Source organism: Taudactylus pleione, unplaced genomic scaffold, assembly GCF_031769625.1.
Source record: "Taudactylus pleione unplaced genomic scaffold, aTauple2 ptg000117l, whole genome shotgun sequence".
In the NCBI taxonomy this organism is placed as follows: domain Eukaryota; kingdom Metazoa; phylum Chordata; class Amphibia; order Anura; family Myobatrachidae; genus Taudactylus; species Taudactylus pleione.
In genome coordinates, this window is record NW_028284519.1 from 22163094 (window position 1) to 22184317 (window position 21224).

The 21224-nt window shown below is 41.1% G+C and overlaps 1 protein-coding gene across 3 annotated transcripts in view; it reads left to right on the forward strand.

The window, feature by feature from the left end:
• Nucleotides 1-21224, forward strand: part of GNAO1 (G protein subunit alpha o1) — a 220759-nt gene that overhangs the window by 193180 nt on the left and 6355 nt on the right. The window contains exons 7-8 of one of the 3 annotated variants that reach the window (XM_088471918.1): nt 14524-14677; nt 17150-19443. In XM_088471918.1, coding sequence (XP_088328044.1) covers nt 14524-14677; nt 17150-17337 — 342 coding nt within the window. In that variant the 3' untranslated portion in view covers nt 17338-19443. The other 2 variants (XM_088471919.1, XM_088471917.1) reach the window with 2 other exon arrangements.

The following is a 21224-nucleotide window of genomic DNA, read 5'->3' on the forward strand; positions in this document are numbered from 1 at the left end:
TGCCACCGGGTCGATGGTGGCCCAGAGCGCATGTGCACGACGGAGCCGGCTCCATCATGCGCACGCGCGAGACCCAGATAGCGATGGGCAATCTGTCGCTCCGGGTCTCGCACCAAAGGTCGATGTTGAGTGACAGCACGCCCCCTTTGGTGGGCGGGCCGGGGGTGGTGGCTGCCCAGACGGAGGCGTTGCCATGAGAACGCCTACCGTCTGGGGGCGGCCCCACTGACATCACAAGTGATGTCAGTGGGAGAGCTTTCTCTGTTAGAGCCGAAAGCTCTCTGGGGCTTGCGGCCACGAGACCCTACCACAAGGGTCTCATCGCAAGTCCGATGTTCGCGATGGTCTTGACCATCGCGACCATCATCCTGGCCGTTCGCGTTAGCTGTGGGTGGCAACCCACAGCAATGCGAGCGGCCAGGAGGCTGCTCCATAAATAAATAAAAAAAGACGCCCTGATTCAGAGCGAGTGCTCTGTCAGAGCGTCCGGCTCTGAATCAGGGCCTCTATTTTGTGGGAATGTTGTGGGCATGTTACCATTCTACCGCACTATTATAAGACATGTGTATGGCAAAGGAGCACCTGTTTCTGACAGGTCATTTGCACTCAGCATGGGGCAGATGTAAGTGCTGATAATGATGATGTTGATGATGATGATGATTGCTGCTGTAAAAACCAGTGGACAGTACAACTATACGGATAAAACCGTGCAGATACTAGCATGGGTATGAGGTAGTGAATCTGGCTGCTGTAACTCTCCGCACTTGTGCCCACTTTACATGCGACTCCGAATCAGGCCCTCCATGCAGGGCATATCTATAATGGGTGCAGGTTGTGCAGTGCACATGGGCCCCTGGCCATTTTTCCGTAATTTTGCGCAATGAGGAAATCGCCAGAAAATGGCAGCGGCTCCATTTCCCTGGCGATCTGCGCGTACCCAGAGTCTACTGATGCTGTGGTGGCCGGCCAGCCACCGGGGGAAGAGAGAAGGGGGCCCCGGACATAGAATGCACACGGGCCCCCTCCTCTCTTAAGACGCCCCTGCCTCTATGAATCGTATAGGAAATGAGGATCTGCGCCCTATCCACTTGGGGAACTATATGCAGTCAGTTACTGGTGGTTGCCGCCTTGGAAGGAAAAGGAGGAATCCAAAACCTCTCCCTCTGAATCCGAATACAAACAAAGTCCTTTTTGGAGCAGGTTCCATCAAATGAAGAATCTGTAACTATTCTTTAAAACTCAGTTTATTGAACAATGGTTACAGATGGAGATAATCAGTAATCCAATCTCATCCGTAATAGATAGAAGACCATCCAATACATCATACATAGAATCCTAATAAACTTGTAACGCATTTCACAGGTGCCTGCCTCTTCAAATAGTTTATTGCAGTATTTTTCAGATCGTCAGAATCTCATTCTTAAGGTTATAATACAATCTCTAACTTCAGAGTGCTGACGCTGTGTCCAGACCAAAGACTAAAAAATAATGGCCTATATTGTCTGAAGAAGCAGGCAAGTGCACGCATGAAACGCAGGTTTTTCTGTGGATTCTGTGTATGATGTATTTCACGGTCTCCTCTCTATGACTGATGAGATTGGTTTATCTGTGGCGATTTTCCAATAGACTGAGACACTTGTTTTAAAGAATTGTTCCCAATTCTTCATTTGGTGGATCCTGCGCCAAAAATTACTTTATCAACTATGAAATGATAAGCGCTGCCAAAAATAATATCATGATCTCAATCAGTTTACATGCTAGAGGACAAGCGTGTGTGTGTGTGGAGATCCTCACATGACATTTTGTGGTCCTCTCTACGCAGTTTTCTTGGGACTTGACAAGTTAGATTACAGAAGGAGTTAATAGTAATGCCACTATTGGGTCCCCAACCACATAGACCGCATAGGACATTTCAGTCCCATTGTTATGGGGTTAAAGTAATGCTTACCCGAGAGACACTTGGTGCTTGGGCGAACATTGAATATAGGCATTTGCGGTGTGGTGTGATCTCCAGTCTTTATCTATACAATTGTCCAGTGCTGAGACACCCACTGCTGTCCCTGACTCTCCTATTTTACAAGAGCCAGGTAGGCAATTTGCCTACAATTTGGAAGCCGTTTCTTTTAATACTAGTGGATGCAATCTTTTGGATCCTTAGAAGTTCCTACTGTTTTCTAGTTTTATGTTGACTGGCCCCTCAGTTCTCTATTATTTTGTCTACCCCTCTCCTGTGGATTTGTCGGGGGAGCAGATTTTTTTCCTGGCTGCAATGATAATGTGGCACTATGGTAGACTAGCAGAAAAAGTAATCAAGAAATATAAAAAAGGCATAGTTAGAGCGGTATGTGGATGCAGAATATAAGCTGGATAAAGCACCTGTCAGTTGATCACAGGTCTGATGCAAAGTTGTGATTCCAAGTATACAGTATATTTGTGAATATTATTAGCTGTTTCATATAAAGCATTCTGCTTTTTAAAACAAACCTATTAAATGTGTTTATGTAAGTGTTTACATTTGTTTAGAATTTTTCCGTACGACCGCTCCATGTTTTCATCAGAGATGTGTGGAAAAGGTAGAGAGGTGAGGCAGTGCCTCACCTGCCATGCACTTTTTTTTTTTTTTACTCCAGAGTTTTTTACTATAAACATGATTAGAATAATACAAAGAAGATATTTATAATATTTTCTTAAACTTTTTCTTCTAATTTTTATAGTCAAAACTCTGGAGTTTACCTAAGTATAACAGGATAGGCTCTATAGTATGTTGGCCGACTTTGATGCCAAGTCAGGGAAATTGCAGACTGTTTGCATTGCTTTTCTTCCGAGCCAAATTAATATGCAAAAAATTATTTAGAAATACATTCCTCAAAAATTACAGATTCTCTAGGGTTAATATCCCCGTTAAATAACTGTTTCTACTAACATTGGTTTGTCAGTCATTTTAGTTTCAATCCTGTTGCACACAGAAACTTATGAAAAGCATAATTGAAATGGATTACTGCTGCAGAAAGTATCGCTTTTGCTGGCAGTAAGATTTGTTGGCTTTTGTTGGTAAAGGCTTCTACATGGTTTTGCCTTGAAGTGTATTTAACATGGCAGCACTTGTACCACTAAAATACACCTTCTGTTGTACTCTCTCGGCATGGAGAGGAAATATCGAATTAAATAAGGGAAAAAATGCTTTATTCTGAGAATAACGCATGTTTTGTTTTTAAATTTAATGGTTTTAAAGTCTATCTTTTGGGATTTTTTTATCTTTCATTAGTGCAACTGATGACCAAATCTGGGCGTTCAGTTCCACCACATATGTGTAAGCCAGTTCACACATGCACATATCTGTACAGATTGTCCTAGGAAAACAGCATTTAATTCTTCCTACTTCGGCCAAGAATCTGCGGGGTAGCTGAGTACAGATGTCCAGTCGATATTTTTTTTTTGAAAATGCTTCAAACTATTTTTTATTTTTTTTGTGAAACGATAACTGATGATGAAAAAAATCAGGTTCTCAATGATAACCAGGCCACACGTATTCTCTAAAATGATGCAAGTCACCAAACAGCCTTTATATTAACCTAACTTCTAGTCTTTTGTTGCAACTAGCAAGGTGATACGATCCTTGTCTGATACAAAATTTATTCGATCATAATAGGTCAGAAACTGCAGAAAAACAGGGGTAGGCAATGTTTTTCTCTTTGGATGCCAGATGTTTTAACAATATAAGCCAAAAAAGTTTCCCGGAGTGCTTACACAATTACAACATGTACAAACATTTACAAATACATTAATGTTTACTAAAGATGTTAGTGGCTTACTGTACCTGTCCTTTTTGAAACTAGTTTGCTCATGTTAGGTTGATACCTAACTAGTACTTCTCAGTCACCCTTCAGAATTTTGTACTGTTCTTCGACTGTGTGCAGGACTAACTGGTTTACTCACCTGAGGCCCAGGCTTCATTAGGTGCAGGCCACACCTTGGTTCTTCAGTATGGATAGGGTAGAGCGTACCAAAAGGTGGAAGGAGACAGGAGGCGAAGCGCCCCCTGTAGGAAAAGGGACTGACCCCACAAGTTTCACTTGAGCATCATCTTGTGGCGAGAGTGTCAAGGCCGGTCTTCCCCTGAATTGATACATTCTGTTTATGATACCTGCATATAGCATAGTGTGGCTCTGTCAACTCCCCCCCCCCCCCCCACCCCCCTCTTCCTCACAATTGGTGGTCTCTTCATATGGAGCAGCATTAATATAAAAAAAAACACAGGAGATAGCCAGAGTGTAGGGCGCTGAGGTGTTTTTGAGAAGTGCTTTATTCGCTTTTATAGCCAAACTGGTTTATTTCTGAAGGAAAAGTGTGAAATCAGAAATGTGTGGTGCAGACTTTCATGAATACCAGGCTTTTATCCAGAAAAGAGCAGCATTCTGAGTTATTAACTATCATTAACTTTCATTGATTCCCTGGTGCACAGAAGTGCTTCAACTGTGAAAGAGCCATGTGCGGCCCTTTGGTACAGATGTTTCCTCATACACCAAGACTCATTAGAGCCGCGCTGAGCGGTGTAGTGTAGCGACTTTTTCTTTAAATTTGCATCTTAGACACCACAGATGCAGCCACTTTATATAAGGACACATCTGTAGCTGGAAGAGGAGCAACAGAGTGATTTCTTCATCTGTAAAGATTTTACTTTAAGTAATTGGGTCATGTTGGTAGCAGTAACGTGAGGTCAGTGGCTGGGGAGGCACACATGGGGATGGGTCTGAGTGCCGGGAGCCTGTCTCACCCTCTACCCCAGGGGTTCCCAATCACGGTCCTCAAGGCACACTAACAGTCCAGGTTTTAAGGCTAGCCATAGCTGGGCACAGGTGACTTAATTAGTACCTCAGTTATTTTGATTTAACCCTCTGTGCTTAAGCATGGATATCACTAAAACCAGGACTGTTAGTGTGCCTTGAGGACCGTGGTTGGGAATCACTGCTCTACCCACTGTAACTTTCCCCTCACTACACTAAGCTTCAGTGTCTATTGCCTCTCCTACCTGCATCACAAACTGTGTCTCTCCTCTTCCTGCTGCTGCTGACTGAACTCCGGTGTGTGTCTGAGCAGTGCACTTCCTGGTCACAAGACCCCTCCAAGGTGTCCATCAGTGCTCAAGGCACACCACCACCCCCATACACAGTGAGGCATTCCTCTTTTGGCTATTTCTGTGGCCTGGTCCCAGGTCTGCAAGCAGTGTCTGAGAGGTGAGGCTGAGCTCTCATCTCTCCGTGCAATTCTAGGGAGCTCCGCAGATTTGGACAGTTTTAACTAAAAAATTATTACAATAAACAAAGAAGATGTTTATAAGTTTATAAATATCTTCTTTGTATTATTTTAATTGTTTTTATATCAAAACTCTGGAGCATGACAGGGAGTATGATAGGGGAGGGGAATATGACAGGGGAGGCTCTGCCCAGACAGTACATCCCTGAATGGGAATACATACAATGACCGGCGGTTCTAATCCCGACAGCGGCATCCTGGCAGAGGAGGAAATCCCGATCGTCAAAGGTAAGGTATTACCTGTATAAGGTATTTACTAACCTAATTCTACCCCCTAACCCTCCCGTAGGGTTGCCTAACCCTAACCTCCCCCCCAAGTGCCTAACCCTAATCCCCCTTTCCCCGCCGCCTAAATCCCCCGGGGGGAGTGCCTAACTCCAACTTCCCCCCGGGAACCCTAAACCTACCACTAACCTCAGCTGTGAGTTATGTCCATGATCCTTTTACATCTGTCCAGGGATCCGAAGGTCACTGAATTGCGTAACTTCTCTTTTATTAATAGTAGTAACCAGATCAAGCTCAATGCTGGCGTCACTCTGTTTTTGAGAGCATAAAAGTATACTTTTGGTGTAAATCATCTTTTAACACCTCTCATCTCGTAACTATGAAACATGTATATGAGACCAGCTACCACTTTAAAAGCTGTCTGTTTCCTCTATCATTTTATGATGGTCTTTCTTAAAACACCTCCAAAGATGCAAAAATGTTCTTTATCATCTTATACATACATAAATACAGTATGTAGTTATGAAACCAGCGATGGCGGTCTAAATCCCGATGGGGGAAGCCTGACAAGGGACTTAAGATAGGCATCTAAATATCGACGCCTATCTTAATCCCGACGCCGGAATCCAGAAGAAGGCCAGCCCGTACGATGTAAGTCTGGGGCGCCCTTACTGTTAGCCTCTTTAGGTTTAGGCAGTGTAGCGGGGTTAGGGTTAGGTTTTGGGGGGGAAGGTTAGGGTTAGGCACCACAGGGGGGGGTTAGGGTTAGGCATGAAGGGGGGAGTCTTAGATTTAGGCACTAACGGGTTAAGGTTAGGCTACAAAAAGGGGGGGGGGGGGGAGGGGAAGTTTACTTCCCAGAACACTGTCGGGATACCAACCAACGGGATGCCGCTGTCTGTATTTTGGCAGGAGGCACCCCGACAGCCGCCATTACATACCGAATTCATAAATACATTTGTGTCTTGGGCCAGATATTCGCTTGCTAACTAGTACCCAGTGTTGCAGGATTTTTCTTTTCTGTATTTCCCCTACTCCGCCTGTCTCTCTTCCTGATCTAGTCTCACTCATCTCTGAACCCCTCTTCTCCATCTCTCTCATATCTCTGTACCCATCCATCTCTCTCTCTCATATGTATCCTTCATCTCTCTCTCTCTCTCACCTCTGTACTCCTCCATCTTTTTTGCTCTCATCTCTGTTCCTTTCCCCTCCATCTCTCTCATCTCTGTACCTGTCCCCTCCATCTTTGTACTCCTCTCCAACTTGTTCTCTTCGTACCCCTCCTCCAGGTCTCTCATCTGTCACCCCTCCCCAACTCTATCAGCTGTTTGCTCCCTCCCATCTCTCACACTTTTCCCCCTTCCCCTGTGTCTGTCTTATCTCTGTTCACCCCCATCGTCTCTGTCCTTCTCATGTTTCTCTCATCTCTGCCCCCATGTCTCTCTCATCTCTGGTCCCCCCCATCTTTCACATTTCTGTCCCCACTACCCCCAGTCTGTCTCTAGTCTCTGCTCCCCCCCATGTGCCCCTCTCATCCCTTTCCCTTTAGTCCATCTTTCCCATCTTTGTCCTCAACGTGTGTGTGTGTGTCTCATGCTGACGGAAGGGAACAGACCTGTACATCCATGCCACGTTTTGGGGAGAAGAGAGGCTGTGTCCCAGGCATCACAGCCAGTGAGAGCTGTGGGGGAGAGGGTCTTTCATTCGGCTCTATTGCTAACTGCTAGATTGACATTTAAGATCATTATATTATAGACAGATAATAAACATATGAATGCGTACAGCGGCTATGAAAAATATTTAAACCCAAAACACAAAGTAATTTTTTTAATCCACCCCATTGTTAAAATTTATCGCAACAAAAAACTAAAAATAAGTGATTTCATTAATATTCACTCCCTTGCTAGATGTCCTCTGATGTTACAAACTTCCATCACAAGTCACATAGGTTACTGGAGCCACCTGAGTGCAGGTGAGGTGTGTCACATGATTACAGCAGAATTACACCTGTTTCTGCAAGTTTTACAAAATGAAGACAAAAAAATTTAAATCTAGGTCATTGAGAAGTACTAATCTAAAAAAAGGGTATACTAATATTTACAAGGTATTAAAAATACCCCAAAGCACAGTCAAGTCCGTCATAAAAAAAGGAAAATATATGGAACACCTGTGAACTTGCCTAGGAGTGGCCGTTCTCCAAACCCGAGTCTCAGCAAGAAGAGCTGTAGTAATGGAGGCTAATGGCAACTGTAAGATAGTTAGTCCTCCATGACAGAGATGGGAGTAACTGTGCATAGGACAAAAATTTCACGCACACCTCATAAGGGTGGCAATAAGAAAACCCTTGTTAAACAAAACTGCTATCAAATCCCAGCTACAGTCTGATGAAAGACATGTGGGATACCAGTCCATGGAGGATTCTGCTATGGTCTGGTGAGAACACTTTTGAAACTCTTCAACTATAAAGATAAGGCGCAAAACCTGCACATGCAGTGAAATCACCATCCCTGCAGTGATGCATGATGACAGGGACTAACAAGGGGATAATGGATGGATCAAAGTACAGAGAAATCCTGGAGGAAAACCTGCTGCAGTCTACAACACTGAAGTGGCTTAACCACAAAATGTAATGTCCTGAAGTGGCCTAGTCATAGCTCAGATCTCAATGCAATTGAGCATCCGTGGCAACATTTAAAAATTGCTGTCCACCAACCCAATGGAGCTTGAGCAATTTTGACAAAAAAGTTTGGGCTCAAATCCCATTGTCTAGATATGCAACACTAATAGACACTTACTTCAGTAGACTCAGAGAGATAATAATGCCTAAGGTTATTCCACCAAGTATTAACTACGGGGAAGGCTGGTGGTGAATACCAATGCAATTACTTATTTCCTTTTGCTTGTCCCTAATTCATTTTTTACAAATAAGTGCATTAATTTGATTGGATCAAGTGCTTTATGTTGATTAGGAAGTTGAAAAAAAAATATTATTTATATATATATATATATATATATATAATGAAACCTTTTTGATGGTTCAATGTACACAAACTTTGTTTAAGGCACAAAATTATTAAAAATATACTATAACATTACTTGCAGGCTCTGTGTATAAGGTGTATTTGAAACAAACATGAAATTAATTTATGTACACAAACTTTGTTTGAGCCACAAGATTATTGAAAATATTGTATAAAATGACATGCAGGCTATGTGTATAAGGTGTGTATATATAATTAAATGCTTTCTGTGTTCAGATTTGGGTCCCATTCCCAAGAAATTTCAGTATGGGATGCAAATATTCCAAAATATGGAATATTCCGATATCCAAACTAACCCTGTTCCCAAGCATTTTTTTTTTGGGACACTCAACCTATATATATATATCCGAGGTTGTTAGCCTTTTTTGTAAATTTTTTAAAAAAGCCAAAACTAGTCACATTGGTTTGGCAAATCCAAATGACGAAACAGACATCTCTAATATATATAGTGTATGTGTGTGTATATATATATATATAGATATAGATAGATAGATAGATATGAATGAATGGGACGCGAAAGCAGAAGCATACCAAATTGTTATTTATATTGGAGATTGTGTAGATTTGTAGTTTTTCAATAAATTCCTGTGCCTACTCCAAAAGTTCAATCTGAAAATGGAGACTTCAATTATTTATATGGTATGCTATTTAGAAGTGTCTGCATTCCACAAGCTAATATATATATATTTAAAAAAAAACTGAATTTTTGCTTGACTCTTCAGAGTTTCTTTGATGATCAAACCAGAATATAACATAAAATGACAAAAATAACACTGTAATACTATGTATACACCACCTAGGTGTTACACACAGCTAACATTGACTGTATAATGGGAAAAAAACACTCCTCCAATGTATTTAAATTGTAAAGGATTCAATTGATAAGTACCAAAAAGTATTATAAATAAAAATTGTATTACATGATTATAATCACATGATGGCAACGTTAATGAAAATACACAAGACTAAAAATTGTATATATGTAGTTTAATTTTAAACATAACATTTAATAAAAAAATAAATCAACAAAATAAAATGTAATCACACTTGGAGAAACAGCAGCAGATAATTAAATTGTCAATCAAACCAACAAGTGGTTATATTGCTGGTGAAATATGCAAATCAGGATTAAAGCACTGAGAATTGGTAATAAATATAGAGTATATTGATGCTACTGTATGATAGATTCACATACAGTCAATTCAAAACAGCTCAAACTATTCAGTGTAAATATTGGAAATGTAAATAGCTTAAATTATTATTATGCAACTACAGATGTCATTATGGTCTTGGTGACTATACTTTTGTACAATTTAATGTTGCGATCCATATTTATTTATTATTACCAGTTATTTATATAGTGCACACTGTGAGTGGTAAGCTCACCTCTTTAATGGGAGAATGTCAAAAAGCAGTTAAATCCCAAAAAAGCACAGGAGCCAATCAGTATTTCACAAGTTACAAGTGCAGTATTTAAAGCTGGCAAGGTGTCACGCTGGATTGCGGTTAATCCTCCATGCTGTTTCAAAGTACACAGCAGATTGCCGAGGGAGACTTTAAGGAACTCTTTACTTGATCCACACTTGTATGGTATTTCTTTTGTTTAAGTGTACAGTATATGTGTTAGATATAAACACCTATTGTAGTTGCCATTCGACTCCATACAAGATAAACTAAACTGGATTTCAACAGATATATATATATATATATATATATACACACCCTATGGACAAAAGTATTTGGCCACACCTGTTAATTATTGAAATGAGGTGTTTCAATCAGACCCGTTGCCACAGGTGTATAAAATCAAGCACCTAGTCATGCAGTCTCCATTTGCAAACATTTGTGATACAAAATGGGTCGTTCTGAAGATCTCAGTGGTACTGTGATAGGATGCCACCTGTGCAATAAGACGGTTCATGAAATTTCATCCCTGCTGGATATTCCTCGGTCAACTGTAAGTGATGTTATTAGAAAGTGGAAGCGTTTAGGAACAACAGCAACTCAGCCAACGACTGCTAAGACGCATGGTGTGTAAAAGTCGCCAAAGCTCTGCTGATTCCATACCTGAAGAGTTCCAAACTTCCACTGGCTTAATGGAATGGGTTTCCATGGCCGAGCAGCTGCATGCAAGCCTCACATCACCAAGTCCAATGCCAAGTGTAGGATGGAGTGGTGTAAAGCACACCGACACTGGACTGTTGAGCAGTGGAAACGTGTTCTGTGGAGTGACGAATAACTATTCTCTGTTTGGCAGTCAGATGGGCGAGTCTGGGTTTGGCGGATGCCGGGAGAAAGTTACCTGCCTGACTGCATTGTGCCAACTGTGAAGTTTGGTGGAGGAGGGATAATGAATGGTAAGGGTCTGTTTTTCAGGGTTTGGGCTAGGGACCTTATCACCAGTGAAGGGCAATCTTAATGCTTCAGCATACCAAGACATTTTCGACAATACTATGCTTCCAACTTTGTGGTAACAGATTGGGGATGGCCCTTTTCTATTCCAACATTACTGTGTCACAGTGTAAAAAGCAAGGACTATAAAGACATGGTTTGATGAGTTTGGTGTGGAAGAACTTGATTGGCCCACACAGAGCCCTGACCTCAACCCCATCAAGCATCTTTAGGATGAACTGGAACGGAGATTGCAAGCCAGGCCTTCTCGTCCAACATCAGTGCCTGACCTCATAAATGCTCTACAGAATGAATGGGCACAAATTCCCACAGAAAGACTCCAAAATCTTGTAGAAAGCCTTCCAAGAAGAGTGGAAGCTGTTATAGCTGCAAAAAGGGGAACAACTTCATATTAAAGTATATGTATTTGAATACAATGTCATTACAGTCCCTGTTGGTGTAATAGTCAGGCGTCCAAATACTTTTGTCCATATAGTGTGTGTATCTTCCAGATATATAAGGTATGTAATTTGAGCATTGAAAATATTTCACTAGTACACCGTGCCTGCGTGCCAGAATTTATATAGAAATGTGCTTATCTGTTGGTAACAATCTGTGTACAGCCCTGAATCTTCTGATTTTTCACATTCGGAGAAAAGATAAAGCGACAAAAGTTTGTTGTATGTTAAAACAATTAACTGCAAAAAAATATTGTATGCATACATCTAAAACAAAAGAATTATGATTCTCTATTTTTATATATGTAATATTATGAAGATCACATAAACTGTCTTTAAAAGGGACTTAGTTCTGGATGAAATTAGGGGGGGGAGCATTTTTTTTTTTTTAATACATCAACAATAACTAAAATGTCTCAGAACAGCAGCTCTGCTTGCCATATCTATAGTCACTATGTTACATTGACCTAATAAATATAAGAGGTAGGGTACGCCTACAGCTCTGGCAGGCCAACATCCCGTGTTTGCAAACTGGCTTATCAGCTGGAATCTGTGTAGTGCTCATTATATAATAATTCAGTTGGTTTATCGTTGTTCGTTTTAAATCTATCACATTGGGGACTGGTAATTCTGAAGGTACAACCTTTATATGAGCCTGGCAAATTGATCAATTCTGTTTTATGTAAAATCTCTATCATCTCATAGTATGATGTGTGTTGCACTGCGCATTGTTGTCATGTTACAGGTTAACACCATGCATTATTTTGGAAATGCTCTTTTTTAGGGGGGTATCTGTACATTTCCACAAAAAGCTATTTTAAGTTTTTCAGAAGTACTTGGAACATGGGTTTATTTGTTACTATGTTTCTTCTACACTCCTTTAGTTCACCCTATTTAATGTTGGTGCCACTGACACACCTGTACCTTCTGCCAAGCATTGTTCAGCAGCTTGGAGGAGATAACCCCTTCGTCCTCTCAGGTTTTCGTCACTAACCCACCCGTTCCCAGTATGGCCTGCCGCCTGCTGTTAACCTCATGACTTTTTGGTTTGCTTCGTACCTCTGTTCACTTGCTTTCTGCTTTCGTGGTACTGCTGGGGAGGTGTCCACACAGCCTGCACGGTCCTCCAACACCTCTGCATCTTCAGCACTTCAAAACTTTTCTTCTTCTGCCGTCCAGTCCTTTCTAACAGCGCTACCTATCCAAAAGGCTTTGAGAGACCCTTCAAATTCAGCAGGTATGAAGCTTTATGTTAAGATAATGGTGAGTTGGAAGACACAGTTGAAAGTGCCCTGTTTGGGAGGACCTTGTCTTGTGTTCTAAACCTATCACAGAAGTTATGACCTAATGAGCGTTTTCTGCTTTTTCTTTTGGCTTTATATGCATGAGCTCTAATCTTGTGTCCATACTCAATCTCCACTACTTCCTGTCATCTGGCATGAACTATTCCTTTCTTATTAACTCAAGACAAGGTCTATCCCAAGTCATTCTTCACCTGTCCAATTCTTCATTAATTCCAGGGCCTCATGTGTCCTGAATTAATGTATCCTGCATAAATTATTAACAATCTGCATGGCCGCCCCATCTGTTAGAGAACTACCACTGTTCCATGCATGAACTGAGCTGGCAGTCTCAGACCTCCCAGCAACATGATGTTTCTTCTGTAGACTGCAAGAATTCCTACACCATTGTCATAACCGAGCCCATGTGAAAGCCAATAAGTGTTAGAAAAGAAATCTGTGTAACACAGCAAAGTGAGAGAGAAGCATGGGATAATAAAGCACTCTGAAGAGCCAGGGTATACTAGGGTATGAGTATGTACAATGAGATGGGAACGGAGATAGAATTAGAGAGTGGCATGACTGGAGAGCAGAGAGCTGACCAGGTAAATGAAAGCATGGAGAATGTTGGAGAACAATGACGAGAACATGAAACCTAAGTCCATAAGGAATAGAGAGAGCATGGAAAGAGTGCGAGCATGTCTATTAGAGTGAGCAATGTAAAATGTGTGAAAGATGGGAAAAGGAAAGGTAAGAGAGTCAAATAACATTTAAAGGGTATATTTACTAAAGTGCGGGTTTTTAGAAGTAGAGATGTTGCCGATAGCAACCAATCACATTCTACTTAACATTTACTTAGCACCTTCTAGAAGATAATAGCTAGAATGTGATTGGTTGCTACGGGCAAATTCTCCACTTTTAAAAATTTGCATTTTAGTAAATCTACCCCTAAGAGATAAAGGGATATATCAAACCTTCTAAAGAGGACAAGTGGAGGTGTTAAGCTGGGTACACACTATAAAATATATTGTATGATATATCGATATGACAGGGATCGCCACAATATATCATGCGGATCATATAGTGTGTACGCCCGATGGCACAAGCACGGCGGTGCAGCAAAGCAGATGGGACGATGCAATGACAGGCTCCATGCTGCTACATGCAGCATGTAACTGTATATCTCACTGTCATACACCGGATCATGTAGTGTGTATGGTCAGCGCAATACCTCATTCCATCGCGTTGTTCCATCACTGGAAACACACATCGTATAGTGTGTACCCAGCTTCAGCTATAGCAACCAATCTGATTCTAGCAACTATTTATAGAGTGTACTAGATAATTAATAGCTATAATCAGATTGGTTACTATGGCAACACTTCCACTTGGCCTCTTTAGAAACTTTGATAATTGTTCCGCTTAGTCACAAGAGCGTGCAATAATGTAGAAGAGTGGGCATTCGAGCATGTACAACTGTACACAACAAGGAGACATATTAGATTGTTCAACTGTACACACAATGCGGAGAAAGCTTGATTGTATCAATAGGCAAAGCATGAGCATGGAAAAGGGAGGAGAGAAGAGATGCATCGAGTGGATGTATAAGGGGGTAGAAAAGGAGGCAGTGCGAAGTTACAGTATATATGCGCAGGGCACAAGTTTGCATGCGCTAAAAATATTAGTCCTGCCATGGGAGCAGCAACAGACCCCACATATTATGTAGCCACAGCTGTCATTTGTGTGTGCACCTTGTGTACCTGGAGCAAACGAGTTCTGAGTTTGTGTGACGTACACCTCTTGTTTGTGTTACAGAACAGAATGCATGAATCGCTCAAACTGTTTGACTCCATCTGTAACAACAAGTGGTTCATTGACACTTCCATCATCCTGTTCCTGAATAAGAAAGATATCTTCCAGGAAAAAATCAGAAAATCTGCACTCACTATCTGCTTTCCGGAATACACAGGTACACATGCAACCACAGGAATGTCAGTGCTACCAACATACATCAAATGAGTGACCTTGACAGCTGTGCGACACCTAATTGTTCCTCCCTTTTAAAGTGAATAAACATGTAGAGAAGAGGTATTGCCTCTTATACGTATCCATGAAAAGTCTGCTACACACACTGTAGGCAGACCTATTCTTGGTCTTAACCAATATTCATAATGTATCTGTAGTTGTAGGGGAAAAGGCGAGACACCAGTGGATTCGTATCATACATTTACCATAATTAAAGCTGATGTGGTATATTTCCAGTGTTGTAGTAATAAGATTCATGATATGGTTGGCAGTCTGCACTGGCAGATTGTGTGAGATTGGTTAGACAAGTGAGTTCCTGTGTTAGAATGTGGCCACACTGTTGTGCCCTTGTCACAAGGAGTCGGATGGTAAATAAAGAGATACAAGTAATACAACACTGAAGGGGGGATTCAATTAGGCACAGGGTTTATCCCGCAGAGAAAAGCTCCGGGTGTCACGCCAGGAGCTATTCTATTAATCTGATCCCTGCGCAGTAAACCATGGATTAACGCGTGCCATAGATTCTGCGCAAAGTGCTGGAATATATGGGTTTCCCTGCGCGTAGACTCTTATATCGATGCAATCATCTAAGAATGGAGTAAATATTCAAATGAAAACTAGACTTTCACAGGTACATTATCACGTTTCCCCAGTATTAGCAGTAATTATGTATGAATGTAAAAAGGGTACTGTTAGTTGGCTGATGTAGTGGGAAACCTCTGTTGGGTAACAAGCAAACAGATAGGAGAACAAAGGACTATGACGAAGGGGTCAGGATAGCAGTAATTGGTGTGGAAACAGCTGACATGAGTGGAGTGTTGCACGAAAGCGAAATGCGTCAACAAAGTATAAATAGAAGGATAGAGCAGTAACTTGTCCAAGGGCTACCGAACCTCCTACACTATACCATACATCCCATTCCTTATATTGAATGCATACATAAAATTTCTCTGACCCATGCACTATTATTTTATATTTCTATTTTAAGTATGTTCAGTACATGATACTTGAATCATTAGACTGCATGCTTATGAATATTGGTTCTATCCATAAAAGTTATGCCTCCATTGTGTGTAAGCTGCGTGTTTCTCATTATACTATTCACAGCTCATTAAAGAAGAGGAGAATTTAAACACAGCTCTTAACCCAATAAGGGTCATTTACAAACTTTATAAAATGAGGATCCACACTGCTGCTCTGTACCATATGCCCCTTTGTCCCCCTAGAGCATTTTGAGATTCTCACGTTCTTCAGCCTGGATCTGTCGTCACTATATGAATTGCAGAGCTTTCCAAGCTTACCCACCCACCATGCACATCTTCAGGTGTAATGGAGTGAATGGTCTCTTCAAAGTCTAACTTACTAACACTCTATGGCCAACCCTTATGTACATTTAAACTTTAGTTTATTCCCTAAGAATACTGCTATATTTTGCTTCTTTTTGGTTTTAACTTAATCCTGAGAGTGACGGGAGAGCTAGACATTATTATAGATCGCTTTAGTGGGTATGTAGTTGGCATCCTGGCGGTCCGAATACCGGTGCCGGAATCTCCACAGCAGTTGGAATCCTGACTCCAGAATCCCGACCGTTGACATCCCGACGGTAAGTATTAGAGGTAGGGGAAGGTCAGGGTTAGGCACTAGGGGGAGTGTTAGGTTAGGCTGCGGGGTCAGGGATGGGAGGGTTAGGCGCTGGAAAGGTGGGGGAGGGTTAAAGTTAGGAGACCTAACTAATCCTATAAGGATTCTGACTGTTGGGATGCTGCTGTCTGTATTCTGACTGCCGGGATCCTGTACCCAACCCGCTTTAGTGTATTTTAAAGTTTTTACATTGGTCAAAGTGCGCTTGGAATGGTCTTTACATGCAGAAGTGTGACTAGAAAGTGCAAAATCCTATTAAAGGATGAGTACTTTCTTTCTGGAACCAATAATGTTATAGAAAAATAAATTCCTTTTGTGTAGCGATGCAGTGTGACCTCCCGCTAAACTGGCAACTCCACTTTAAGTGTAGACTCTTTATCACTTTACCTAACTTAAATAAAGTCATCTTGCAAAACTAAGTCTCTTTTTTTGAATGTTTTTGCATATAAAGTAGGTGAACTGAATCTCCTAATTCCTACTCTGCAAGAAACATTCCCAATCCATCCAACTTCTTCCTTTGGATGGTGCATAATTTGACCCCCCTAGTGTATCATTTCAGATACACTTTTAAACACCCCCAAAAATACACTTCTGCATATAAAGGCACGCCCTTCATACAGGAAAATCTACGGTATTATTTTATTTTCTGCCTAAAACAGTTTTCACTCCTTTATATGTTATCCCCGTATTCATTCCTTATATATTATCCCGGAATGTTTGTAATGAAACATGTATGATCAAACCTGCTGTTCTCTTCGCTTTTCCTTTCTTGCAGGTCCCAACTCATTTACTGAGGGTGTAGCCCACATCCAACACCAGTACGAGAGCCGGAACAAGTCTCCTAACAAGGAGATTTACACTCACATCACCTGTGCCACTGATACCAACAATATCCAGTTTGTGTTTGATGCCGTCACTGATGTCATCATTGCCAATAACCTGCGTGGCTGTGGCTTATACTGACCGCCTTGGCTGTGTGATGATATCTCCCAGTGGCCATGGGCTTGCTGGGAAAATGGAGCATTTTTGTACCTCTACCAAAGCAGATATTTTGGACACCTCCAGTACCACACTGGTTGGTTCTTGGTGCCATAATGAATGTAAAGGGTTGTACAGATATATGTAATATTTGCATATCCCTTTATTGCCTGTAGTGTTTGCACACTTGCTGCAGAGAATGCCGGCGATCAGGGCTTGTTTGCAATATTTGTGTTAAACATCTCTTGTACAAAGTAATGTGTTCATGCTCTGTTGATGTGCCTTGTCTTTCACGTGTTCTAATCTCAAGGGTCTTTTGTTCTGGATTAATTTTGTTTTACAGTACTTAGTATTTAATGAATCTACAGATGTATTGACCAATATTTATGAATTGTGAATGAAATAGGAGGAATCCATTGTATACATATTTTGACTCTATCTCACCAGCAGTGCCAACACAATCTCTATACAGCAATGACCTATAACCTTTTTTCAGAATATTCCCTTACCTATTAAATGAAGTGCCAAATTGAAATGTTAGTAATTATTGGGCTCTTGAGCCAGTGAGCTCTGATCTATGAATTCAGTGGTTCGTATCGATACCTACTCTTGTACAAATTTCTCCCTAGCAATTATGGGCAAGGTGTAAAAACTACTCTCCTCCAGTCTTTCTTCTCAAGCACAGCTGCCATTAAACACCTAATTAATATATATATATATATATATATATATATATTATTGGGTGCTTTTGTTTTAATTTGTGTTGCATTTCATGGCAATCGTGAAGTTCTACTAGGTTTATGTTAATAAACTTTTTAAACCCTACAACATAAGGAGTTTGATTTGTGTTCAAGAAGTGTGACCATCTTGTGTTAAAACTACTGATTTGATCATGGATGAATTTTTTTTATATATAAATGTTTTTGTGAATTGTATCAATTAAATATTTGACTTATAAAGTTGCAAACATAGGCTGATAAAATGTCTATTTATTTGCAAAGTCTATTGGGGGCGGGGGGAGTTATCGTGTGATTTACTGTTTTTGTTTTGGTTTTTTTATATATTATTTGTACGTACTCACCGACCGATATAAACACAAAATGTTTCTTCTTTAAATTATATCAATACATAAACCAATACTACAGGTTGTAAGATTAAGTTGGGACGCTGTAATTGTTTAATTTGATTGTTTTGTGGAGATTGCCATACTCGAGAATACAGTAGGAGCAGTAATAATCTCAAGCCTAAATGTTTATACATGAGTTATATAGCAACTGCAACCCATTTCACCTAAAGTACAACATTATTTGCAGATACCATCCCAATTTATGGCATGTATTCATTTATCACTGTGTGTTAATGTGAAAATTTTGGTTCTCTAATCCCATGGATTTATTCATGGTATATTCCTTGTCTATGGTTGTTTCTAGGTTCTGTATGGCTACCTGACTTACTCTTTCTATACTAGTATGTCTTTGTGGTAAGAGTCAGTTTTGTCACTGTTTACCTATCGGCTGACTCCGTTATCTTGTTTTCTTCTTCTATTCTAGAACTGGACATATTTTGTCTAATCTGTAGCTCACATATTAAGTGTTCATTCTAGCACCCTGCATCTACACAACACGTGCTGTTCCTATTTCCTGCTTGGGGTTTAGCTCTCTGCTCTGGTGCTTCTAGCACAGCACACTCAGCTAATGCAACAAACTGCTGAGATACAGACCAGAGTGTGCTAAAACCTCCACAGCCGAAAGCGACACCCCCAGGCGCGGAAGAGGAACTGCACGGGGTGTGACAGGTGCAGGGTGCTAGAATGAACACTACATATTTTGAAGAAAATGTTCATTTTGTATTTAATTTTTGGAATATCCCTAAACCATAAGACATACCAATAAATGGATAAGTCTTTATTCTTTCCAAACTACTTGTGGAAGTTGTGTAGACTGACTGCAAGTAGTTTTCAGGAAGCCATAGAATCTAATGATGATATTTCCTTTTTTTTCTTTGTTTTACACTGGTAACCATTTCTCTTTTCTCAGCCTAACTCCTTTTCTCCTTTTCTTTCTGTCCTCCGCCTCCTCTCTCTCCTGCCTCCTCGCTGCAGAACCGAATGCATGAGTCTCTAATGCTCTTCGATTCCATTTGTAACAACAAGTTCTTCATTGACACATCGATCATCCTCTTCCTTAACAAGAAGGACCTGTTTGCCGAGAAGATCAAGAAGTCTCCTTTGACCATCTGCTTTCCAGAGTACACAGGTAAGGAGCGTTGTGCGGGTTTTACAAGGAGCAGTTCTCAAATATCCCACTTATCAGACATTTTATTAACCAGCAGGAAATAAGGGGAAGATCTCCGGCGCTGGAGAAGGGTGTAGCAACAATCTTGGTTATAATCTGATAAAATGTGTCCGTGACAGTGTTCTGGGACAGTCTTGATAATTGTCTCAGCTACAACTAGTATAATGATCAGCATTTTACTCACAGTATGAGCTATATTATAAAGTAGTAATGAGCATAAGAGAGTGAGCAAGTATAAATGTAAATAATTAGTACATTTAATACTATTGTCCTGGATAAATGAATGGCATAACGATTTTCTCTAGTGCAGACAAATATTGATGAAAAACGTACAAATATACAATAAAGTAAAATTTAAAGCCAAATAAACTTAACAGTATCACATGATAAAATAGGACATAATTGGGAATCGATATGTAATGCCGGGGGCTGTTTAACCCCCAAATCAAATACCGACAGCGGCAGCCCGAAGGATCGAAATCCCGACTGCAGCAGGTAAGTACCCTAACCCTCTCCCTACCCTAACACTCCCTTAGTGGTGCCTAACCCTCCCCCCCCCCCCCCCCCCCGCAGTGCCTAACCTCCCCTCGTTAGTGCCTAAACCTAACCCTCCCAGGGGGGTGTCTAACCCTAACCCGCCCTAGTGGTGCCTAACCTTAACCCCCCTTTCCCTATCCTAACCCTCTGGGGGGTGCCTAAACCTAACCCTTCCCCCCGCGGCTAAACGCTAAGATACCCGGCTTACCTTCCGTTCGGTATGCCGGATGTCGGGATTTCGTAGTGGGGCTAATGATAGGTGTCAGGATTTCAACTCCTATCTTTAGTCCCATGTCGGGATGTCCGTGTAGGGATATCATCATGCGGGATAGTGCCCACCGGTGTCCTGACTGCATCCCAATAATTGATTTAACTAAAAATAAAGCATACAAAAGGTTAAGAATCTCACTTAAGTTGCAACGCATTTCACGGCATCCAGCCGTTTCTCCAGGCACTTTCACTGGTCAGCTGCCTGAGGAAGCTGCTGGATTCCGTGAAACGCATCCCAACACTCAGTCTTGGTCATTCCTACTTTATAATATAGCTTACACTGTAAGTAAAGGGTTGTTTATATAGTTTGAAGCTGAAACCGTTATCAGGACAGTCCCAGAACACTGTATAGCTCTCCTGTTTAGGAGAGCGAGGGAAAGTGTAGTCACAGCACTATGTCACACACCCTCCACACCCTTCTATCAGGTACAAAATGCTCTGCTCCTAGACTTTTTTCCTAATTTATGATTGAATTCACCTGTGTTGGACTAGTTAGTTAATAAGAAAGGTGTTTCAACACGTGATGGCAAACGTAAATTGAAAGGGAATTCCAGGATCAGATAATTTTGTGCCTGATGGAAGGAGTCATGTTGGAGGGTCTGCGGTGTCACACACATTTTATCAGGATATAACCAAGATTGTTGCTATATCCTCCTCCAGCGCAGGAGATCTTCTTTTTTTTTTTTGCTGCTATTCTATTGTGTTGGATGGGAATCTCTTTCCTCTCCTTGGGCTCCTGGAGTAAGGGCATCCTATTGGGTGCCACTCAGA